General features: G+C 41.6%; 1 protein-coding gene across 2 annotated transcripts in view; it reads left to right on the top strand.

Annotated features, from left to right (window-relative positions):
* Positions 1 to 231: 231 nt before the first annotated feature.
* Positions 232 to 16400, top strand: part of ACP1 (acid phosphatase 1) — a 28581-nt gene continuing 12412 nt past the window's right edge. The window contains exons 1-3 of one of the 2 annotated variants that reach the window (XM_065400752.1): positions 232 to 337; positions 10151 to 10224; positions 10505 to 10618. In XM_065400752.1, the coding sequence (XP_065256824.1) occupies positions 298 to 337; positions 10151 to 10224; positions 10505 to 10618 (228 nt within the window). In that variant the 5' untranslated portion in view covers positions 232 to 297. Of the gene's footprint in view, positions 338 to 10150; positions 10225 to 10332; positions 10447 to 10504; positions 10619 to 16400 lie in introns of both variants that reach the window. The other variant, XM_065400751.1, reaches the window with a different exon arrangement.

The following is a 16400-nucleotide window of genomic DNA, read 5'->3' as shown; positions in this document are numbered from 1 at the left end:
GGACAGGTGCAGCTGGGAGAGGAGTGTCTATTCAAGTGCCTGATTTTTACACACACACATACCCGCCAACGCCATGATGGGTGTATTGGTTGGACTGGCTAGTCGGGCCCCGCTGCCTTTGCCAGACTCTGCGAGCATATTTTTTTAATCGTTTTATTCCCTACCGCACTTCCCATCAGGCATAAACAAAGGACGGCTTTAACGAGTAGCGCCGCAAAGCGCGGCGAGGTTTGCACGACAGTCCGGAGAGGAGAAGAAGGAAGGACCCCTCTCCTTTGGTGTTGCCCGGGAAGGAAGATGGCGGCTGAGGTAAAGTCTGTGCTCTTCGTGTGTCTGGGTAAGTGCGGGGCGGCCGCGCAGGCAGGATTGGAGCGGGGACGTGTCCCCAGGGCTGGGGTGGGAAGGGGTCAGGGGCGCCTGGAGGCTGAGGCACCCAGGGTTGTTGGATGGAGAGAGGGCCGTTCCCGCCTCCCTCCGGGACAGCCGCAGGAGGGTGGGGAGGGAATTAGCAGGATCCCTACTGGGGAGGGGGTAGAAGTGGAGCCCCCCCCCCCCCCCCCGACAGCAGGCCGGAGAGGTGGAAATTAGCAGGTCCCCTGCTGGGAAGGAGATAGGAGTAGAGTTCGTCCTCCCCTACCCTAAATAGGGTCCCCCCTCCCCACCAGGAAGGAGTAGACGGTGAGTAAACCAGTGGGGGGCTTTCTTGGAGGAGGGGGGGGGGAGGTAGCTGTGCACCGTGCATAGGGGAGGAGCTCATGGCAATGTAATAAACACTTTTGGTATCTCCTACCCACCATCATTCCCCTTCCTAATCTATTTGCCCACTCCCAACAAGCTGTTATCTTTGCCCGGAGGGCTTGATACAGTGTCACAGTAAGTGTAACGCTAGGCTGTGTGTTCATGTTTAGTACCTACCTGCCAAAGTTTACAGAGAAGTCACTGGTTATGATACTATTCAGTGTTTTCATTGATGAGTTGACTAATGGGGCAGAGTGTATGCTTATAAAATGTGCATGTGACACCAGGCTTGCAGGGGTTGCAAACAAATTGGAGAATTTTCTGAAATCAACAAGATGAATATCAGTGAAGAGAAATGAGTAGTATTTCACTTATGAAGGAAAAATTAAATGTTCTGTTGCAAAATGGGGAATAACTGACTAATTGGTAGTACTACTGGAAAGGATCTGCAAGTTAGTGGATTACAAATTGAATATGAGTTAATAATGTAATGCAGTTGTGAAAAGGGTTAATATCTTTCTGAGGTGTATTAACCAGAGTGTCATATGTAAAACACAGGAGGTAAGTGTTCCTCTCCACTCTGCATTGATGAGGCCTCAGCTGGAGTACTGTGTCCAGTTATGGACTCCACACTTTAGGAAAGATGTGGACAAATTGGAGAGAGTCCAGAGAACAACAAAAATTATAAAAGGTTTAGAAAATCTGACCTATGATGAAAGGTTAAAAAAACTGGGCATCTTTAGTATTGAGAAAGAGGACTGAGGGGAATCTGATAGATCTCTTCAAATATGTTAAGGGCTGTTATAAAAAGGACTATATTTAATTTTTCTCTATGTCCACTGAAGGCAGGGCAAGAAGTAATAGGCTTAATCTGTAGCAAGGGAGATGTAGGTTAAATATTAGGAAAAAACTGCCTAATATAATGGTAGAAAAGGTCTGGAATAGATTTCCAAGGGAAGTTGTGGAATCCCCATCATTGGGAGGTTTTTAAAGAACAGGTTAGACGTGTCAAAAATTATCTAGGTTTACTTGGTCCTTTCTTGGTGCAGGGGGCTGGACTAGATGACTTCTGACGGTCCCTTCCAGACCTATGTTTCTATGATTCTCTGAATCTGGCTACCTGGCCCTTAAAATCTCCCTTATGCACTGGAAGATGATCCTTGAGAAGACAAGTCTTCATTTGTTAAATTAGAACTGTGTTATGGAAACATCAGTAAAGATATGCACACAATCTGCTTTGCATTTGTAAATAAATATTCATTACACAGCAAATTACAGTTTAGTGCTTGATAATGTCTTCTGTCTGCAGTAAATAAAACAGATAATAACCATTAATGGAGCACATCTAGACTGTAAGCTTTCTGGGGCAGGGACATGGCTTACTCTGTGTGTCTAGTCCAGTGTTAAATAATACTAGAGAAACTTGGGAATGGAGAGAATAAATCATATTCACTATTTTCAGGGAAGAATAAACAAAGTCAGAAAGTACAAGCGATAGGGTGAAATCACTGTAATAAACGTTGTCAACTTCTCTGGAATTTCCCCTCATCTTATATTAGCTATCCAAAAGAGTTGGTGCCATATGACAACAAGGGCTGAATGATGTGGGAAACAGCTTTCTTTTTTAATAACTGCTGACCTGTCAAAGTTTCATTCATTTAAAGTATTTTAAGACTGCATTGAGCTTTTCTCAAGGGATAGCTCAGTGGTTTGAGCATTGGCCTGCTAAACCCAGGGTTGAGAGTTCAATCCTTGAGGGGGTCACTTAGGGATCTGGGGCAGAATCAGTACTTGGTCCTGCTAGTGCTAGGCAGGGGGCTGGTTTCGATGACCTTTCAAGGTCCCTTCCAGTTCTAGGAGATAGGATATCTCCATTAATTCAATTCAATTCAATAATTCAGCCAGTGTTGGGTTTTGCTGTGTTTCAGCAGTTATCTAAAATTTCCCCTGTGCCCTAAAAGGTAATCTTGATACATTGGTAAAATTTTAAGTCTATGTAATATTTTTGATTAAAAAGAATAAAATCAATCAATTCAAAAATATGAATGTTATTTTTAACACACACTGCAAATATCTGAAACTTTCAATATTTCAAGTGTTCAGTTGTTTGAAGGGAGAGACAACTTCAGAAATGACAGGCTATCCCATATGCACTTGAGAGTTGATTCCAGAGAGTACAAGTATTCATGTGAAGTCAGGTTGTTTACTTCTATATTTGTTTTGAAAAACTAATAGTCAAATATTCACTTAACATCTGTTTTCTATTTGTAACAAGAGAGGCAGATATTCATTACGCAGCAAAATATAATCTAATTAATAGTTGCATAATTAGATTGCTTCTGAATTTTTTCCTACCACAGAACAATAAATGAAGCATCCAGCAACATACGTAACCCAAATACATAAAAAGGAATTGGAACTGAGAAGAGGTGAACAGGTTGCAGTTTTTATTTAATTTAAGGGAAGACATTTTTACTCTTCTTACACTTGTGTAGTACCTTTTGTTTTAGGAGCTCACCCATTAATTTACCTAATCATAGAATCATAGAATATCAGGGTTGGAAGGGACCTCAGGAGGTCATCTAGTCCAACCCCCTGCTCAAAGCAGGACCAATTCCCAACTAAATCATCCCAGCCAGGGCCTTAAAAACCTCCAAGGAAGGAGACTCCACCACCTCCCTAGGTAACGCATTCCAGTGCTTCACCACCCTCCTAGTGAAATAGTGTTTCCTAATATCCAACCTAGACCTTCCCCACTGCAACTTGAGACCATTGCTCCTTGTTCTGTCATCTGCCACCATTGAGAACAGCCGAGTTCCATCCTCTTTGGAACCCCCCTTCAGGTAGTTGAAGGCTGCTATCAAATCCCCCCTCATTCTTCTCTTCTGGAGACTAAACAATCCCAGTTCCCTCAGCCTCTCCTCATAAGTCATGCGCTCCAGACCCCTAATCATTTTTGTTGCCCTCCGCTGGACTCTTTCCAATTTTTCCACATCCTTCTTGTAGTGTGGGGCCCAAAACTGGACACAGTACTCCAGATGAGGCCTCACCAATGTCGAATAAAGGGGAACGATCACGTCCCTCGATCTGCTGGCAATGCCCCTACTTATACAGCCCAAAATGCCGTTAGCCTTTTTGGCAACAAGAGCACACTGTTGACTCATATCCAGCTTCTCGTCCACTGTGACCCCTTGGTCCTTTTCTGCAGAACTGCTGCCTAGCCATTCGGTCCCTAGTCTGTAGCTGTGCATGGGATTCTTCCGTCTTAAGTGCAGGACTCTGCACTTGTCCTTGTTGAACCTCATCAGGTTTCTTTTGGCCCAATCCTCTAATTTGTCTAGGTCCCTCTGTATCCGATCCCTACCCTCTAGTGTATCTACCACGCCTCCTAGTTTAGTGTCATCGGCAAACGAGTGCCACTAATAGGCAGATAATTATACCTTAAATACAGATTGTTAGATTCTGTCTCTCTCATAGTTGACGTTGTCCAAGGGCATGCAACGAGTTAGAGCTCCTGAGTTCTATTCCTAACTTTCAGTCCCCTATCTATTCATTTTACAGAAGTTAGAAACATTACATTTGACATACTGATTGAAAAGTCTCAGCCATATGGGCTATAGCTCACAAATATAAACTCTGCTGGTCACTTCACTTGAAAGGCTTCAATAAGAATCACTTTTGTTTTATGCTTCCAGTAGTTGGAGTTGAAGGGAGATGTCTTTGCTATTAAAAAGTGACTGAAGAAAAAAATGTATCTTTTGGAGAAAACTACCATACATCCAGTTGCTTTCCTCACACATGAAAAATATTTTTTTATTTTTATTTAAAAAGCTTTTGTAGCTTTATTAAGTTATGATCTCAGAAGCTCACATAGCAAGGAAGTCAGCCCAGATATGTATTTGAACAGAAAGTCCCAGTATATTGCCAAATGTGTAGCTGGTGAAACATGAAATGATATACTGTCCTCCGATACATATTGGAGCAATGCCCTGCTTAGTGCCTGTTTACATTAGAGAAATTTGCACTAGTGTAACTACACCAATGCAAACCCTTAATGTGTATGCACTGCACCAATCTAAAGTGGGGGTTACACAGGTGCAGTTTACTCTGGTGATTCCATATTAAGTTGCATTGATGTAAACTCATCTTTATAATGATGCTGCATATGTACATTACCAGTGCAAATTTCTATAATGTAGACAGTGGATGAGGGACATTGTGTTTCTTCATCTGAGGGATCCTGATTGTAATCCTTTAAAAAAATAATCCATGCACTTTTTGCAGGAGTTGTTGGATGGCTTTTGTGTTCTGGTGAAATTCCAATTGATCTTATTTATTATAAAACTAGGTAATATGTTTTGCATGCTTGTATTTCCCCCTACAGTTTCAATTAGATGTGTCATCCTTTACTTGTATTGAAGTAGTATATAGCAGTGCTTCTCAAACATTTTTTTTTCACGGACCACATGAAAATTGCTGAGGGTCTCGGCGGACCACTTAATGATCTTTCCAAATGTTATTTGTACCATTAGCTAACTATTGTAAAGTGCTTTGGATAAAAGCGCTATATAAAAAAAACTTAATAATAATGAACGTTTTTTTTGTTCTACAAATAAAAGCACACAACTCATATTTTAATATCAGTAGTCTTTCCTTTCTAATGTGTGCCCTCTCCTCCCCCCTGGTTGCAGTCCCCGAGCTGGGGTCTCTCCCTCTTTCCCCTGCTGCAGCAGCCCCTGAGCTGGGGCTGGGAAGGAGAGCCGTCTCTCCCTGGCAGCCGCAGCCCTGGAGCTGGGGAAAGTCACCTCTTTCTCTGGCCACCGCAGCCCTGCATGTCCCAAATTCCCCCAACCCCCTCGTCTTACCCCACTGTTCCCTCCCACCTTCCCCCATTCCCTCCCAAGGCCACCACCTCACCTTACATGTGGCTTCTTTAGGGTACAGGTACCTAATTAGTGGAGCCACGCCTATGCGGCTCCACTAATTAGGTGAGTGGCCCTTCATTGTATGCAGCTGCCCAGGCGTGCACCTTAGAGGGAATTATCTGCGGACCACCTGAATGAAGCTCGCGGACCACTGTTTGACAACCTCTGGTATATAGGGTTTTCATGCAATATCACATATCCAGAAGTGTATTCTGCCCCCTCCCTCCCTCGCCCCACATTGCCATGAAGCATTCTGCCTATAGAAAAATCAAGTTTAATCACTCAACCATGCTAACATTACTTCTCTCTTAGTGGAGGGACCACTTCTTCTAAGAAAATAGTCCATTCTTCATATGTGTTCTGTCCATGATGTCTGCTAAATCCGTCAACAAGGGTGTCAATTGGCATCATGTTATCTCTTGCCCCAGTTAATCATTGCAGGGCTGAGGAATATTGCTGGTACAATATGGGGAAGTTTGCACTTTTTCTCCTGTCTGTGATACCTAGTTTGTTGCTTAAGAGATTGAAGGGAAAAGACAATATACACAAAATAGACATCACTTTCTATATGGTGGCTTTCCAAATAGATTTACCAGTGTGGTGTACTTTGACATACTGTTTGGCAAATAATAAATTATATGTACTACAAAAGAACCACATTTTTTTGCTAACTGCAGATGCACATACTATGTTGCATTTTAATTACCACAGGTTCTGTATGTTCATAAAATGTGAAGATATTATTTATTGTAATAAGATAATTTGCACAAAAGGGGTCAGAACTAAGTTGCTTCAGAGTCTTAATTCTGAATTTCTGGACATGACTGTGACAAAGTCTCGAAAGTTAATGTTGCATTATAATATCTTAGTTCCTCTTCCATCTTTTTTAATGAATTAAATGACTTTCACAGATGTTCTAGAGGGAAGAGAAATCTGTTAATTACTGTAGGGTTACTTTCTTTTGTTGAATGACCCTTCAAAAGATGATGTTAATAAAGCATTAATTTAAACTTTTTAAAAAGTGATCTCATCTGATTGTACCACTGTCAAAAACTACCACCAGGTACTGTTCAAAATCAAAAATGGAACTCTGATTTTTGTGAGGTGAAAGAAAGTGACTTCCCTTCAACAGAAATATAAATGGAAATACAAATATACCCCATTGATTTGAATGTGAACTAAAACATCAAAGAAGTGTAATTGTTTGTTTTATATCAAGCACCGCTGTAACAGAATATTAAATGATAACAGCTTTGTATCCGTGAGAAGCTTCAGAATAGATTCATCTGGGTAGCAAGTATTACTGGATTGCTTAAGCTATAATTTAGTATCCACCACTCACCTGAAGCTCTATAACCATGTTATATAACTTTCCTTCAACTTATTTTAGTGTGCAATGTGCAATAGGCTGAAAGTGAAATGTATTTCAGGCTTATTTAATGTTGTTTCAGTTTAATTATGTGGCAAGACATTTACTTCAACCAGTGGCACACCAGCAAAATCCCATTGTCCTCTCAGTAGGTTACTATGTGTCCAGTAACATTCCTTTTCTTTACAGGCTACTCCTTCAAACAGTTATTCACTGTTTAAAAAACTTAGGGTTACCATATTTCATCAATCCAAAAAGAGGACACGGGGTGCCACCCTAGCCTCGCCCCAGCCCCACCCCCTCCCACTTCCTGCCCCCCTCAGAATCCCCCTACCTGTCCCCTGACTGCCCTCTCCTGAGACCCACCCCCACCCTAACTGCCCCCAGGACCCCACCCCCTATCTAAGTCTCCCTGCTCCCTGTCCCCTGACTGCCCCAACCGCTCTCTACACCCCCTTCTCCTGACAGCCCTCCCAGAATCCCCGACCAATCTAACCCCCCGTTCCCTGTCCCTTGCCTGCCCCAACCGCTCTCTACACCCCTTCTCCTGACAGCCCCCCAGAACGTCCGACCAATCTAACCCCCCCGTTCCCTGTCCCTTGCCTGCCCCAACCGTTCTCTACACCCCCTTCTCCTGACAGCCCCCCCAGAACCCCTGACCAATCTAACCCCCCCCCGTTCCCTGTCCCTTGCCTGCCCCAACCGTTCTCTACACCCCCTTCTCCTGACAGCCCCCCCAGAACCCCTGACCAATCTAACCCCCCCGTTCCCTGTCCCTTGACTGCCCCAACCGCTCTCTACACCCCCTTCTCCTGACAGCCCCCCCAGAACCCTCGACCAATCTACCCCCCCGTTCCCTGTCCCTTGCCTGCCCCAACAGCTCTCTACACCCCCTTCTCCTGACAGCACTCCCAGAATCCCCGACCAATCTAACCCCCTGTTCCCTGTCCCTTGCCTGCCCCAACCGCTCTCTACACCCCTTCTCCTGACACCCCCCCCAGAACCCCCCCCCCCCACCAGGCCGAGGGAGAGCTGCGAGCTCCACGTGCAGCCAAACACTGTAGCGCTGCTCTGCGGGGGAGGAGGGGGAGGGAGAGGGACTCTGGCTGCTAGAGGCCCCAGTGGCTGCGAGCGGCTTTCAATCAGGCCCAGCCGTCCAATCAGCCGCGCTGCACTCTGCATGAGGGGAAGGGGGAAATCCCGGACATTTCTACTTCATTAGAAATCCCCCCCCCGGACGGCCATTTAAAGCTGAAAAAGCCGGACATGTCCGGGGAAACCCGGACAGATGGTAACCCTAAAAATCTGCCTTTGACAGGATGGATTAATTTTAAATCACCATTTTAAATCAGAATTTAAATCAGCAAGTAGGAAACCTTTACTTAAATCATCCATTTTAATCTTGTTTTGCATCTGTTCTTTTTGTTTTCCTAAAGACAGGTTCAGTCACGTTGGTTGGTATAATCATGAAAGCATGTTGATTTGCAAGTAAATATAGCCTTTACACTAAATTTTGTATTTCTTTTTGCTAACCATGAGGATGCACCATATACACTTATTTAAGCAATTACACAGCTTAATATACATGTATGTAGATTCTTAATTTTTATATTTTTATTATGTTGGAAAATAGAATGTTTTTTTTATTACTATATTAATTTTTTTGCTCATGATTTGTCAAGCTGCATTTGGAAATTTGAATTAAATTAAAAATTCACAGAAATGCATTTTAAAATTGTATATTTAAATAAAAACTGCCTTAGAGTCCTGGTTACATAAACTTTCCTTTTTTTTCTTTATCAGAAACATCTTTTGCATTTAAAACGAATTGATTTATTAAACAAAACAGGAAGTGTTAACTGTTAGTGACTTTAATTGATTGCTTCTGGTCACCATGCCCTTTGAGTTTTTAGAGCTATTAGAGCTCATCCTCTCCCTCCTCAATTTTATTCGTGGATTGGCGAAGGAAAACAAGCTTTCCTACTTTTTTCAACTGCCATTTAGTTTCTCAAACTTGAATGAACTAGTCCAAATTAAGGAAACACTCTCTATGCACCTCCAGAAGAGGCTACTGCCATCAAAAGTAGCTCAACAACCCCTAGTTCCAGGTGCTGAGCCAGTGCCTTCTGCCAGATCAATGGTTTGACTTTTCTTGAATCTTCAACAGAATACTTTATTACCTTCCCTTTGATTCGGAAAGAATGGAAGTATAATGTTTTCCTACAATGAAAGCATATCATACTTTTTAGTTATCATGAACATAAATGGCATATCCAATAACATAACTGTGCTTTCAGTTTTCCAAAACATTTGAAGTGGGGAAAGGGTAGAATATGAAAAAGCAGACTGTGGGATGAAAGTTTTATTTATGGGGGCATCATTAAAAAGAGGAGCCCAAACAATAGCAATGGCAGATTCTTGCTTTGGTATTGAACTTTATTTAATTTGGGCAAGGATATGATATATTCCTAAATATTTTTAGCATTCTACAGTGTTTGTTTAATACAGTTTTAAGGGGTAAAAAGGCAACTTGTAATGGAAAGTTTTCTCTCAGCAACAATGCTGGCCATTAAGATAAATATTTCAAGCAAACTTTTGCAAATCATCCAGTAAATCCTAGTCAGAAATGTATCCTACTTGTTGCCAGTACACAGGGGATTTATGGGGATGGGACATCTGAAGACCCTAGAAGTTCCAGACCGTTATGAGTAAAACTATGAAAGACAAAGACAGAAAATGTCAGTATTAACATCCATTTGAGATACAGCTCAAAATTCTGCTTTTTCAATTATGGTTACAGCAAGTCTTTCTGTAGAGGGGGACAAAAAAAGCAATGTAATTACACCATACAGGAGGGTTATCAGATTTGGGATCAAATGCAGGAGATACATGACCCCTTGTGTGACAAGCTCCATGGGGCAGTACCTTCATTCCCCTAGTGCAGTGAGATGGACATAAACAGAGACTGCTCCATAGCCCTTGGCTTGACTCCACTGCTGTGGATTCACCTAGGGGATATGATAAAATAAACTGTCAAAGTACTATGTGAACTAAAATCCTGTCCTATCTTGCTTCTTTTACCATAGATAAACTTTAGTTCAATCTCTTGTTTCTTTAGGGAACATTTGCCGATCACCCATAGCTGAAGCAGTTTTTAGAAAACTTGTAACTGATGAAAACATTGAAAATAAGGTCAGTTGTTTATTTTTACTGTTGCCAAAATATACTTTCTTCTAGCCAGTCAGTATTATGTAAGCCGTGGGAAGGAAAACATAAACATTTGAATTTGTTTTTCTGTAGTGGAGAATAGACAGTGCAGCAACATCTACTTATGAAATAGGCAACCCTCCTGATTTTCGGGCACAGACTTGTATGAGGAAGCATGGCATTACCATGAATCATATTGCCAGACAGGTACTGTACTCTTATTTCCTTTAAATATGTATTTGTGTTTTTGTTGTTGTTGTTGCAGTGGATGACAGACAGTGGTGCTGTTTCTGACTGGAACGTGGGGTGCTCCCCAGATGCAAGGGCTTTAAGCTGTCTAAGAAATCATGGCATTGAGACAGCCCATAAAGCACGGCAGGTATAAAAAGAGTACATTTTATTTCTTGACAGAACTAATAATTTTGTTCAGCCATAATTTCTCATACCAATCGCAACAACTACTTGGTGAGTACATGGTATGTGTCAAATTGAATATTCAATATTAAGAGGATTGACTATTAAGTGAGATTTTTCAAAAGCACTCAGCATTGGCTTCACTCTTCTAGTTGAAGTCAATGGGAGGAGAGTAAGGCCAACAGTTGAGTGACTTTGAAAACTCTACCTTTAAATGTTTAATATTCTTTCTCTGAGGCATATTTCTTTTATTTTGAATAATTTTGCATTGTCTTATCTTGTGAGTCCATGGCACATCCCATGCATGTGAAGGAACTGATAGGTACTTTGGAAGGGCAGCATTTATATTGTACAGGTCCAATAGATGACCTGGCTTGTACTCTGCCCTGGTACTGCTGCTCTTAGGGTCAAAATTCTTTGAGTTGAGAGAGCTCCTGTCTCACACTAAGGAGCTCAGACCCAAGAGTGAAAATAATATCAAAATATCTTCAAAGGAGAATTACAACTAGATAATTTTTGTAAACATACCTTGGGGCAATCTTGCTAAGAGTCAGAGCAGCACCATTCACTAAATGGAAACACAGTCTGAAGTTTTGGAAATGCTCACCACAGTTTTTCTTTAGTGAGTATATTTCAGGCATTGCATTCCAAAGAGAGATGCATTGAAATAAACATAACTTCATGTATTTAAATAACTTAGACATTCAAATAAATGCACATAACTTATTTTCATTAACTATTCTCTGTGTATAGAGTATTCCTTTAGGACCTGACCTTTCCTTAGCTTGAGTTCATGCCACTAGTTCTTGCATTTGACACAAGATCAAGTATTCTTGTTAGCATCTTTCCTTTTTGTTCCCTTCAGAATTTTGGTAGACCTTATTGAGGTCATCCTTTATTTTCTCTATTTTCAAAGAGTACACGCTTAGTTCCTCTAACCTTTCTGACTACATTACCTCAATCATGCTAATTGCCCTCCATTGATCTTTCCAGTCTCTTATTTTTATATAACAATGCAAACAGACTTGAACACAACACACTATTGCAAATTTTTCCTCTATTAATACTAGAACAGTTCTGCATTTTTTCCATTTACGGGTACCAGATTTCTATTTTATTTTATTTTTTTTACTGCTTGCAAGCAGCGTACTTACTTTTATTTTTACATTAGATAAGTGGTTCTCAAACTCACCTGTGCAGCTGTTTCAGCTACCATGGTGAAACATGTAGAGGTCTTCAGGGCTTCTTGTAAAGACACTCCTTTGGTGTTTCTAGATCACTTATGACCAGTTGAACTAAAAAGAAACCAAATCTCTAACACACATGCATGCCTGCATTCTGTGTGACTGCTTCAAATCTTCCTTTGTCAAGTTTTTTTTGGGGGGATAAATCCAAACATGAAAAAACTTTGTGGAAATACCCAGAACAAAATTGCAACATGACCTGGAGAGATTACAGCAAAGGGAACTTAAGGCAATGATGAGTTTGATGATAAAATATATTTCCTCTCCCTGTACATATAACTAAACACAGGTGTACAGTTTTGCGGGGACTATGACAGGCCAGCAATGTTTGTCCAAAACAACCAATCATGTTGGTAGGTGTTGATCCAGCTGGAAAAGGATTAATGAGGAGCTTTTTGAAGGCACAAATGGCAGTTGGGTATCCAAAGACAGTAGGAGTTAAACATCTAACTGTCCATTTATACCTTTTGAAAATCTCCCCAAAGTGGGTCCTTCTGGCTCTCTAATGAAGCAGATGGTTTAAGACCACACTTAGCAACGCCCCTCTAGGAAGGGGGGAATCAAAGGTGTAGGCGAAGAAGTATTGAGGTAGAATATTTGGAAGTAGCCAAGCCTAGTGAAAAGGCTTGAGCTGAATTTTGTTTCTTTGCTAATAAAGCCAAATCCAAAGAAGGAGTTGAGCATGTGGATATCTTTTAGAGCAGGTTGGGAAAGTCATCTGCTGGTCGGAAAATAACCAAACACATTAAGGAGAATTTATTCTTTTCTTGGCTCCTTACTGCTGTCCAAATATTATTACTACTTCATGTAATTAAGCACTATAGTTCTTCAAGTTCCTGTGCATGTGGCTCCCACTCATGGTGTGGTTGCACCACTTGCACAGTTCAGGAGCTACAAAAGCAGTGTCCAGTAGGGGTGTCACATGCATTCTCCATATCCTCGAGCCCTACTCCTAAAAAAATAAAGGTCAGTGTGACCCTGCTGAACTGCCTCGGTTGCTTCTAACCAGTAGTCCATCTTGCTTAATATCCTGTCTTCTGACAGTGGTCAGTACCAGATACTTCAGAGGGAATAGAATAGAATAGAATAGATCCATCCCTGTTGTCCAGTCCCAGCTTCTTGCAGTCAGAGGTTTAGAGACACCCAGAACATGGAGTTGCTTCCCTGCCCATCTAGGCTAATAGCCATTGTTGGACCTATCCTCCATGAACTTACCTCATTCTCTTTTGAACTAAGTTATGCTTTTGGCCTTCTTAACATCCCTCGGTAAGGAGTTCCACAAGCTAATTGGGCATTGTGTGAAGAAGTACTTCCTTATGTTTTTGTTTTAAACTTGCTGCCTATTAATCTCATTGTGACCCATGGGTCTTGTTTTATGCAAAGGGGTAAATAACATTTCCTTATTCACTTTCTTCACACCATTCATGATTTTATAGATTTCTATCATATCCGGTCTTCATTGTCTCTTTTATAAACTGAACAGTCCCAGGCTTCTTAATCTCTCCTCATCAGAAAACTGTTCTCTTCTCCTAGTCATTTCTGTAGCCCTTCTCTGTACCTTTTCCAATTCTAATATATCTTTTCTGAGATGGGATGACCAGAACTGCACGCAGTAATTAAGATATAGGCATACAATGGATTTCTAAAGTGACATGATGGTATTTTCTGTCTTCTTTTCTTTCCCTTTCCTAATATTTCCTAACATTATTAGCTTTTATGACTGAGCAGATGTCTTCAGAGAACTGTCCACGATGCTTCCAAGATCTTTCTCGATTTAGCTGATTTAGACCACATAATTTTGTATGTGTGGGATTGTTTTCCAATATGCATTATATTGCACTTAACAACATTGAATTTCATCTACTATTTTGTTGCCCAATCATCCAGTTTTGTGAGATCCTGTTGTAACTCTTTGCAGTCAGCTTGGGACTTAACTATCTTGAGTAACTTTGTATTGTCTGCAAACGTTGCCTAAGAGCCTTTGCTGAGGGACTTTGTCAAAGGCTTTCTGAAAATCCAAGTATGCTATATCCACTGGATCACCCTTGTCCATGTGCTTGTTGACCCCCTCAAAGAATTCTAATAGATTGGTGAGGCATGGTTTCCATTTACAAAAGCCATGTTGACTCTTCCCCAACATATCATGTTCAATCTCTGTGTCTGATAAGTCTGTTCTTTACTATAGTTTCAACCACCTTACCTGGTATTGAAGTTAGGCTTACAAGCCTATAATTGCCAGGTGGATCCTTTTTAAAAATTGGCGTCACACGGACTAAATCAAGAATTGGCACTGGAGTTCACCCATCTTTGTGTTTAGACTTCTAGCATTTGTTTAGAAGCAGTTGTTGAATTTGTCAGTATTTAGTTGTCTGCATTCATGTGATGTAGCTGAATGGGACTCTTTTTCATTTGACAGGCTTCTCTTCAGTTCGTATTGTTTATCATCTTCTATTCTCTTCTCTTTGCTAGGATATAGATTATCCCCTTTAATAAGTTATTACCTAGTGGATGTCTCTGTCTGAACCTTGTACTCGTCCGCAACTGTTAGCTTTTCCCTGCCCTTAGATTAAAAACTCCTGTATTAATTTTTCATTCCATCAATCTGGTTCTGTTTTAGTTTAGTTGGAGCCTATCCTTTCTGAATAGGCTCCTCTTTTTTCAAAAAGTTCCTGAGTTCCTAATAAACCTAAATACCTCCTCCAAACACCATCATCTCATTCACACAGCAAGACCCTGCAGTTCTGCCTGTCTAACTGGCCCTAGTTGTGGAACTGGAAGCATTTCAGAGAAGATTACCATGGAGGCCCTGGACTTTAATCTCATATATAGCAGCCTAAATTTGGCCTCCAGGACCTCTCTCCTACCTCTCCCTATGTCATTGGTTCCTGCGTGTATCACAACCATTGGCATCTCCCCAACACTGCACATACATCTATCTAGAAGTCTGGAGAGGTCTGCAACTTTCACACCCAGCAGCCAGTTCACCATGTGGTTCTCCCGGTCATCAGAAACCCAACAATCTATCAGAAGTATCTATCTGAGTTACTACTCTTCAAGATCTCTTGTAACGAAGCAATCACCTTCCCCAGTTCTGCAAAAGAGGAGATCAAAACCTCTGGTATCAAAGGAGCAGCTGAAAGCAAAGCTGGGAAAAACTTCTCACTTGTAGGGGTGCAGTACCCGAGGGATCTGCCTCTACTTCAGCCCCAAGCTTTAAGGAATTGCTGAAAATTGAATCAGCACAGGCTTCCATGGTATTGCAGCAGCAATCTAAACATAACCTGGCAGGGTCAGATGCTCCACCAGTGGGACTCCAGCAGCCTGCTTCCTCGGTATAGGCTCAGACAGCATCAGAGAGTTGAGCCTTGACAGCACTGAGAGCATCTCCTCCTGAGAATGTGTGGAAGGCAGTTATGGAATCAGGCCTTTTCCCCCCCTTACAAGTGAGGCACTGGGGACTTCTTCAGCACTCTTCTTCAGAGAAACTGTGGATGTCAAAATAACTCCTGAACTGCAGTCTCCTTTACTGGACTGTTCTCCTTTTTAACTAAGGGTACGTCTACACTACCAGCCGGATCGGCGGGTAGTGATCGATCTATCGGGGATCGATTTATCGCGTCTAGTGTAGACGCGATAAATCGATCCCCGATCGCTCTGCCGTCGACTCTGGAACTCCACCACTGCCGAGAGGCGGAAGCGGAGTCGACAGGGGAGCCGCAGCAATCGACCCCGCGCCGTGAGGATGCGAGGTAAGTCGATTTAAGATACATCGACTACAGCTACGCTATTCTCGTAGCTGAAGGTGCATATCTTAGATCGATCACCCCCCCCCCCCCCCCCAGTGTAGACCAGGGCTAAGTCACCCTTAGAACAACTTGGGGTGTCCTACTATCGTTGATAATGCTGGTCCCTAACTTAATTTTTAAGTAGCTTCAGTGTACAGTACATCTGTCTTCATCTTAGTTTTATTTTTGTTGTCCTCAGTGCAACCATAATTGTGTAAGATTATTTTCACTTGCGCCAACATTTAGCAGCAGAGGGCCACGAGGGTAAGACTGTAGAGGTTTTATTAGAGTTGCTAGAAAAACAGAGCTATTTCCACTATAAAAATATTTTTGTAGGTCAAAGGCACAGTATGAATGCAACAAATATTTTTACATTGAAAATAAACAGATCTTCACTAGTTCTTAGTACTATCAAAAGTTCTAGCTGAGATTATATTGAGACTTCTATTCTAACTGTCTGTTTTACACTTCTCATTTCCTGCAGAAAAATTCCCTATATGAGTGAAATGTTTCATGTTTACTCTCGGCCCAGAGGTGATTTCCAGATCCCATTCCACCCCAATTTAGGGGAAGTCTAATCATAATCCATTACAGGTTACTATTGAGGCTATTTTTTCATATGCATATTTTTTACAAGTTCACAGTCAGTGGAAAATTTGAACCTATTTTATTTCTAGGACACTTTCTCATATGCTTCCTTTACTTACCCCAGTTCATC

This window comes from Emys orbicularis, chromosome 3 (genome assembly GCF_028017835.1).
Source record: "Emys orbicularis isolate rEmyOrb1 chromosome 3, rEmyOrb1.hap1, whole genome shotgun sequence".
NCBI classification, from domain to species: Eukaryota; Metazoa; Chordata; order Testudines; family Emydidae; genus Emys; species Emys orbicularis.
This window is presented reverse-complemented; position numbering and strand designations above follow the sequence as displayed.